The sequence below is a fragment of the Corvus brachyrhynchos genome, unplaced genomic scaffold (genome assembly GCF_000691975.1).
Source record: "Corvus brachyrhynchos isolate BGI_N302 unplaced genomic scaffold, ASM69197v1 scaffold126, whole genome shotgun sequence".
NCBI lineage: Eukaryota > Metazoa > Chordata > Aves > Passeriformes > Corvidae > Corvus > Corvus brachyrhynchos.
The window spans coordinates 7,063,286-7,072,413 of record NW_008239283.1 but is presented as its reverse complement, the minus strand read 5'-3'; the positions used below and the strand labels follow the sequence as shown (position 1 = coordinate 7,072,413).

The following is a 9,128-nucleotide window of genomic DNA, read 5'->3' as shown; positions in this document are numbered from 1 at the left end:
AAAGAAGATGATCTTTCCTCCGTTTAGTTACGGAAATTTTGTCAAATTAAGTCAATTTTGTCAAAGAAGGTCCCAAAATGACTTGCAACATAAAATGAATAAACAATGAACAGCGACAAAAGTAACGTGTACCTACTGCATTTTAGAGACAATCACTTGCAATTGCATGTTTCAAATGTCCCGTTTCTGACACTGTGGAAAATAAAAGAAATGAAATTTGGTACTCACGGTTTCCACAGTTGAATCCACCCAAGCCAAAGGGGCAGCTGGGAACAGAGAACAACAGGGAGTTTCAGCGGCTCAGTTGTGCCGACAAGTCACCAGAGCAAGGATGGTGGGGTAGGAGGAGGGCAGAACAGTCACCATACCTCACACAGGTCTCGTTTTCCAGCTTATATCCATCTTCACAGGCTGAAAACAGAGAGAAGGGCCGTGAGCACCGCGTAGTGGAGCGGGGAGGGATTTCTCACCGGCGCTTCCCAGGGCAGCCTCACCTCCACCGCCCCAGGGGCCCGACCGCACCGCGGCTGCACAGCAGGAACGCGATGCGCTTTGATGGGATGCTGGATGTCCTCTGGTTTAGGCAAAACATCGCCCACTTAAATTCACCTCCCGCTGGCTTTAATGGAGCCGTTTCAGGGCTTCCAGGCAGAGCCAGCCCAGAGCCTGGCACAGGGAGGGCTGCTGGCAATGGAATTCCCAGCACAGCTTCTTCTTGCCCAGATGAAAACTCACTGCACGCTTGTAGTGCTTCACACAAAATAGCAATGTAAAAAATCTGCAAGGGCCTCCAGTTTTCATTTTGAAAGCCCATTGGAACTATGCTACTTTAGCATTGGTGCATGTTATTAATTACTTTTAAATGTTAGTATTGCAACAAGATGTTATGCAAACACAGTCAGGGTAACCCAAAGTGGTATGCTAATGGGTTGGGGGCTTTTTGTGTCACCTTCTTTTCTGATCTTTCAAATTTGCAGCTAACTAATATTTTACTATACAATAGAAATTGAATTTATGAGGTCTAAATAATCCAGAAAACTGCTATGTGCAAAATATTGGTGAAAAACTGAAACCATTACTTCAAAATAAAATAATTTCCATGCTTACGGACAGCTATCCTAAATTATCTGAGGAAATTATACTACCCTTCTGATGAACAGCAAAGGGGCTGATACACTGGACACACACAAGGTTCAAATTACTGATAAGATCACTGCTTTTCACAGCAATAGCCCCACCAGAGCTCTTGCAGATCTGCTGCCTTTCACAGAGGCAGCAAAGGTGGTCACTCAAAGGCCTGGGCAGGAGTGATACAGACAGAGTCACCTTGGGCAGAGGGACAAGCCAGGGCCAGCACAGGCAGCAGCCCTTGGGGGTCTGCAAGACATCGTCCGAGACTCTGGGAAACCCCTGTAGCACATTACACAGGGAATTGTTAAATGAAAACAAAAATGCTCATGGATTTTTTCCCTCCTCAAACACTGTGTGCTGTCACTGAATTTCCCTGAAATTAATTCCAGTTTCAAATCAAATAGTTGGACTGGAACTACATTCTAGAGAAACACCCAAGACTGATTTTAGTATTTTCAGTGACAGACAATCAACCACAGCCCTGGGTCAGATGCTCACAAAGTTAATTTTCCTCAGCCATTAAAAACACTCACCTTCCTTCTGGTCTGAATTGCCCCAGTGTCAAATTCCAGACTTTGAATGTTTGCTTATTAGATTGGAAAAGGTTATGTGATCAGGTTTCTCCTCACCACCCCCAAATCATTCCTTTATCTTTAATAAAGCCGAGGCCACTGAGATCTTTGAGTCTCCCTAATTATTGCAGCTTTTTTCTGAACACTCACAGGTTCTCTTTGACCCTTTTGAGTTCTGGCTCCCAGAAATAGATGTTGCAAGCCCAGGTATAATAAAATTTCCCATCTTCTGCCTGCTTCACATCCTCAGGATGTGTGGACACAGAAAAGTGCTGCACTCACATCACTTCTGTGCCTGTAGACACAGACTTGCTGTAGCAACTTGCACCAACAATGATGGTGGGGCTGATGTCCACGATACCTGGTCTTGCACACCTTTCTCTGCCCTATATAACCCCACTACTCCTTCACCACCTCCCTCACTCCAGAGCTGGGGATCAGGAGGGTGAAGCTCATTACACAGCCCCCCTGCTGCACCTCACTGCGATGCTTTTTGTGCTGGATGTATTTTTCTCCCCCTAAGATGATGGTTTTGAAGTAAAGGAAGAGACCAGAGGTAACTGTGAAAGAGTTAAGAGCCTCAGTCAACCAACAGCCAGGGCAAGGATAGTAAATCCCAAAGGATCCTTGCCTGGCTCATTCATCTCACTGAGGCATTAGCAAAAGGAGATTGGATGGGTTGCTCCTTTCACTTGCTAACAAAAGCAGACTGAAAACATTATGGAGTGAATGTTCTGCCAGAGTGAACCACAGGATCAGGCAGTAACGAAAAGTGCAGTGGAACAGAGGGAGGCATCACCTCACAGCTCACTGGGGTTGCCTTCTCTAATGAGCACAGCAGCCCCGTGTATCCCAGCCCCAGTCCCAGCTCCAGCCCACTGCCTGCATGTTGGGAAGGCCTGCAGGAGCAGGCAGGTGGGTGCTGGAGCCCACCCTAAGCCCAGCCCTAGCCCAATAATGTGTGTGGGCACATACACCTTGAGCAGTTTCAAAGCTGGAGCTGTGCCATGGGCAGGAGCAGCCCTGGGACCTCGCTGGCACACAGCTCTCGGGTCAGGAGGATATAGGAGCAGTAAAGAGGAAAAGCAAGATCCTGAATATGCTTTTCTCTGTCTCACTTAAAAACTTGGTGCTTATGTATTTTCCTCTCCTCACTGTGTCTTTTCCTGCCACTTTGCTTTCTCCTTTGGCATCTTTCCTGCTCCTTTGAACACATTCCCAGGAGAGCTCTCACTGTCACACTCACTTGGCAAGATTTCAAACACAAGCAGGGAACAGAGGAAAGGCATAAGTGTCAGGGGCCAAGCAAAGCTATCAAGTTGTGCTCTTCAACCTAGGATTCCTTTGCCTTTGCCTTCCCAAAAGACACTCAGGGGTCTCTTTGGAAACCTGCTTTGCTGCTCCTTGCTTCATTCCAGAAACACTCTGTACTAGTAAAAATAGCATGCCCTTGAAAAGCTGGCACATCAGGTTTGTTGCTCTGTTACTGAAATAGCCCTGAAGCTACTGAGAAGTTTGAAAATCAGCAGCAACCCAGAGACACTGAACAGCACAGCAAGAGGTAGCATGGCCAACATGTTGGAACTCCTGTGGCTCCGAGACCCAGCCCTTCCCTGGTCCATACTTTTCCAAGCATGTCCCCAAGGACAGATGCTACAAGGAGGACAGAACAAACACTGTGGGTCAGGGCAGCCAATTCTCCCAGCCTTCCCACGGGGGAGACCGGACAGGGCAGCACAATAGCCATTTCCCTCTTTGCAAATACTATAATTGGAGCTACTACACCCCATTTTCACAACCCACAATGAGGGTCGGATGCTCACGAGACCTCGGTTCCTGTTTAGGCACAGAGAGGGCAGTGATTTTCAAAGAGGCTGGTATATTGTATGCTATATTTATCAGCAAAATAGCCCTGAATATCAAATGGGGACCATAGCTTGGCTTTTGGAAAAGCCTTCAAAAATCCCAACCACCTGGCTTGCCCAGATGAGCACAAGTGATAATGAAAATCTCGTATCTTGTCAGAGAGTGGCACCATGCATTCAGTGCCGCCCTCATGCCTCTGCACTACAGCCTAAATCCCACATCAACCCTGTCCCTCAGATACTCTCAATCTGATCAATAAGATGTTGCCTACTGACAGCAGTGAGATGAAGGTGCAATTGAGGCTGCACTCTTTACAGATAAGGTTTTTATATTTTCCACAGCAAACAAGTTTCATAAGTATGGAGTAATCACATGTACACGATCTTATATCTCTTAGCCCTCTGCAACCATCACATCCAAGTGCCTCACAGCCTTTCAGCTATTTATCTTCACTGCTTGACAAGAGACATGAGCAAGACAAATGAAGTAACTTTTGCTAGGTCCCCACTGTCCATGATGGAACAAGAATTGGGTAAAAACCTCCCCAAGTTTCAGCTCAGCTCCTCACTCACTACATAAGCCTATCTCTGACTCTCTAGGGTTGGTTTTTCCCAAAATAAATATTTCCCAAAAGAAATCCTTCCTCCAACATACAAGATGAGGGGAAGGAAGGAAAACACAAAGGGAAAGGTTTTGACACAAAGGAGCCACAGAGTGCAGGAGAGGCAGGACCCTGACCTGGCATGCAGAGATGCCCATCTCTGAGCTGTCCCTCCCAGAGTCTGTAGCACGTGAGTTATTTCCAGGCACATTTTTCTCACTCTCAGATTTGGAACCGACAAAACATCTCCTCCTATTTCAAGAGCAACCCAGCAGGCAGTGCCAGAAGCAATATATAACCACCACTGCAATTGTTATTGATATGTCATCAGAATACTGCATTTCTTAAGAAGGCCTACAGCAACCACAAACTAGGGAATGGACAACCTGATCCTACAGAAGTCATTTGAACGCTGGCATGCAAAGACTTTGTTTAAAATGCAGCAAAACCAGATTTGTTGATCTCAGGAGTAGCTAAAAAATAATGCAATCTTTAAGCTTAAAATTTCTATTTGGAAGCCAGCTGAAAAATAAATTCATAATCACTTTCAGATACAAGTTTTTAAAATACTGATGATGTATTAATATAAGCTTGTGAGTTTAAAGCACTTCCCCTAAGTTCGCTGAGAGTTCAGACAAAATCAAAACAGGCAGAGACACACGTCATCTCTGCTCTGTGCCACTGAACTGGAGCCCAAAGCAGCCAGGCCCCCTTCTCCCTCTCCTCCATCACTGTGACTCACAGCATGCTCCAGAAAGAGATAATATTATTCCTAGAGAGAGACTGTATCTTCAGTGTCTGCTGAAAAGCCCCCTAACTAAATAAAAGAAGCTTGAGCTGCTAATATTTATTCATAATATTGAGGGGTTTGCATGTACAGCACTACATACACACACTCATTTCCACTGGAACAAAAACTTTAAGGAAAGTTCAGGCAAAATACACCACATAAAGTGCAATACCTCTGCAGGAGTGGTCCATCTTGTTGTATTTGAAGTACCCATTTTTGCACTGGCAGAGCGCAACTCCGTCAAAGTCGGTGCATTCTGAAGTTTCCTTGTCACATTCAGGGTCTTTCTGTCTGCACAAGCTGCCAACTGTTAGATTGGAAAGAGGTGGCCAACATCAGCATGGTTCTTGCTGAACCCAACATTATCATTATGCACATTTGCTTTCCCTGGGCATCCCACTCAGCTGATGGCTGCTTTAATCTCTCTTTTTTTTTTTTTTTTTTTAGTAATATTTGTTCCATTAGGAGAGAGTCAACATTACCCTATGTCACCATTTCTTGTGTATCTACCATCACTTGTACAGGCAAATAGAGGGGGTGAATAATAAATGTTTCAGTTCAGAAGCAGAAGGGGAAATGAAAAAGAGAAATCTGGTTTGGCTCGAGCTCAAACACATTAATTCCCTGACACAGTTCAACAAATCAATTTTTAAGTTTATATCAAGCGAAACATTTTGCTCAGACCAAACCAATTCTTTTCCATTTCAGCATCAAGCACTGGATTTTTTCATTTTTCTAACAAAAAAATTGTACTTTCATTTACATTACTTTGAAGCAGTGTTTTAATTTAGAAAGTCAGACTTGTTACAATGAGCATTCAGCAAAACTGTGGATAAATTATGGAAATTGTGACATCAAATTTACTTTTTTTACTGGGAGGTCAGACTAAATGGAATTTCGTGGGAAATAGGATTTTATGGAAAATATGTCACTCATGTGGCACTCGCCTTTTACAAACCTCTCCTTGCTAGATCAATTTTTTTTTAATCTGACATCTTTTTTTTAGGTACTTACACAAGAATATAATTTGTTTCTTATTCTGCTTATTTCATGTTAGAAGTTGACTTTACAGAAGCATTGTCTCAGAGGTAATGGGTAGGTATAATCTGGGCAGGTTTACCAAATAATTTTATGCAATCCCTGGCCAGAGTGTGGCTTTAAAATACAGCACATTGCAATAAAAGCACACACTAAACTTCTCATCTGCATGCATACTCTGCCAAAATGATACCAGGGCTTTCCCACTAAACCTGGGCTAAGCATTGCCCTTCATCCTCCTCAAGGCCAAACCTGAAAGCCTTGAAGCCAAAAGTCACAAAACTCCACGTGCAGCAGTTTCCCTGCAGGAAACTCTTTCAAGGATCCTGAGGTACCTCTCACAGCTAAATGTCCTCTATTGCTCCCTCAGGAAGTGAGAACTGGGAGATGCCAGGGCACAGCACTGGGGTCCACCTGGAGAAGGTCATGCACAACACTGGTGTCCTTCTCCACACCTTTCTGTGCTGTATCCACATTCCCCTCTAGCAGAGAGAGGATTCAGTACAGAACTCGAAAGGTCTTCATTGTGAACCATTTTACAACCTGCAACACTGAAATTGGGCAGGCAGGAGAGCAGAGCTCACTGTGCAGCCTCCAGCAGTTCTAATCGAGTCCACTGGCGGGGTTTTGTCTCTTGGCTTTCACACCATTTTCCTGGCTCCCAGCTGTGTGTGTGGAATTAAGACTTATGGGTTTTTGATCTGGCTGGGCCTGGTGTCACATCCCAGAGATGAAAGGCTGCCCCACAATGCCTCTAACCCTGTGCTGTGCAATATTTTCACAGAGAGGCAGATTTCTCACACATGTGGCAAAGATAAGGCTCGGTATCTGCATCCCTTTTGTACTTTGAGGTTCTTAAGATGACTCCCATTTAAGTAAGATAAAAAGATTCAGAGGGATTTTTCCAAACGGCAAAACGTTCTCCCCCTGTTATAAAAGAAGCCAAATAAAACATCCCTTTCCCCTCCTGCCACAGGCCCTCCAGATGCTATTTACCTCTGTGGAGTGATTTCAGGCTGGAGATGAACTGGCAGGCTTCAGTGGGGGATTTGCAAGCCCGAATGTAGCTTTTCACACTGCTGATAACATCGTAGAAAGTCACGTTGGATGCTAAAGAGAACGTGGATTGCACTGAAACATGCACAAAATTTGCCTCCCTAACAAAAAACAAAACAAAACAGCCCTGAGTATCATGGGTCAGTCTGATGTCATCATTAGCACCTCATACACAGGACTGTTATTAACACGAGTGATGCTTATCCCGGACACAGCACTACATGCACACTGAAAGAGCCCTGCACTGTAACAGACTTTAAAACCAGGACTAACCAATACACAGAGAGGAGAATATGGAGCTGGAAGGGATGCTGGTAGCTCACTTTGGAACCAGCCATAAATCTCTCCTGGGCAGCCCATCTCCAAGCTGCTCAGATCAGGAAGAGAGTACCAGGTGAGGGAGGCAAGCTGGTCAGGCATTCCTCATGCCCTGTACCACTGCCAGGCCAGATTGTATCAAGCCCAGCACTGACTCAAAATGGAGAGTGTGGATCTCAAGTTGAAGATCCCAAATGCTCAAATTTCTCATTCTTCCCCTGGTAGCCTTAGCCTTACCTGCTTGCCTTAACTGTGGAGTGGTGGTATCCTGGCAAGCCTGACAACGATGCATTGAGCTGCAAGGAAGGAGAGAGCAGCGGTTAGTGCCCCAGGGGATGATGGAGGGAGGCAGCCCCATGGGATGTAGCACAGGACAGTGCTCCTGGGTCACTGACACCATCCCCTGTGTTTCCCAGAGATGCCTGCTGAGACCAAGGGCACTCTGAGCATCCCAGGGGTTCATCTGCTCTATAAGAGAGATGCATTGCCCTGTTGCCAGTAAGGAATGGACAAAATCACCACTGCACAGCCTTGGACAAGAACAAAGACCTGGGGATTTTGACATGAGCATCTGCCTGTGGCCCTGCTGTGTAATGACCACAAAGGTCAGGGATGAGCCAGATGCCGGCAGGGAGAGAGCCCCATGCAAGGCTGACCTCAAAGCAACCCCCTTGGAGACCGCAGATCTTCCAAGGAGCCTCCCTGACCCTGGATCTGTGCAGTTGTTTGTATTTACTCCTCAGCACAAGCTGTACAGGCAGCATCACAGTGACTCCACCCAGCACCTCCCTCCTTTGATAGCATCTCCAAATCACCTACTCCAAAGAGTTGGAATAAAGTGCAGCCAGCCCAGGAACACTAACAGGATGAACTCATGCATGCAGTGATCTGGATAAAAACTGCACAGAGACATACCTATCCCCAGCCCATGGGTCTTTTTGGAGCAATTGATGGCACAGCCTATGGGGAAGCCAACAGTCCATCCAGCACTGGCTCTCAACTGACCGAGAGCCACATGGCTACAACTGAATGGCTGGGAAATGTGACAGTCATAAGAGGAGTGAAGGGGGACTTGTCCCATCATCATTGCTGAAGTCCCAGCAAGGACACTCACCATCTCCAGGATCTCCCTCTCAACGTGGAAGAGCTCTGCATACTTCCCATGAGTGATATTAAGTTTCAGCGGAACCTGGCCAATAAATATTCTCACTAAAAAGGAGAGTAAGACAAGTTAGTTGGAACACAGCTCTGTGCCACGTGTAGATGTGCTTTCATCTTTCTTACATGAGAGGCTGTTTGCATAAAATATCCCTTTACAAGGCGTACAGAAAACTCAGGTCTGAGCTTCACTGCCCCAATAAAGCAAAGTCACAGCCTTGGGTTTTATCCCAAGGGTTGCTGCAATGTTCCCACAGTCCCAGTCAAATTCCAGAGCTCAGTGCTGCTGAACAGACAGCATTTCACTTCAGTGTTCATACATTTCATATAGAAACACAGACTATCTTAAATAGATCCCTCAACACAGAGAGAGATGGGCAAATGTAGTAATAAGACATTGTCAGGTACCAAAGCTACTTAGGATAATTTGGGGTAAACATGTCAAATCTCTCACCCCTCCCTGCAATGGAATGAAATCAAATAAGGAAGTCAAAATAAAGCACTGGAGAAAGGACATTTTCATTTTTCAAACTGCTGGAGAGCATGAGCAATGACATTTGAAGAGAGGTCCAAAAGATGCATTTTTCTGTGCTTAGAT

The 9,128-nt window shown here is 45.4% G+C and overlaps 1 protein-coding gene across 5 annotated transcripts in view; it reads right to left on the bottom strand.

Annotated features, from left to right (window-relative positions):
* The window catches only part of HEG1 (heart development protein with EGF like domains 1), a 49,126-nt gene that overhangs the window by 4,567 nt on the left and 35,431 nt on the right, over positions 1 to 9,128 (bottom strand). For all 5 annotated transcript variants that reach the window (XM_017740200.1, XM_017740195.1, XM_017740196.1 and 2 more), the window contains 6 exons: positions 8,487 to 8,581; positions 7,610 to 7,668; positions 6,995 to 7,155; positions 5,133 to 5,267; positions 369 to 411; positions 229 to 266 (listed from right to left, as the gene is read on the bottom strand). In XM_017740200.1, the coding sequence (XP_017595689.1) occupies positions 229 to 266; positions 369 to 411; positions 5,133 to 5,267; positions 6,995 to 7,155; positions 7,610 to 7,668; positions 8,487 to 8,581 (531 nt within the window). The remainder of the gene's footprint in view (positions 1 to 228; positions 267 to 368; positions 412 to 5,132; positions 5,268 to 6,994; positions 7,156 to 7,609; positions 7,669 to 8,486; positions 8,582 to 9,128) is intronic.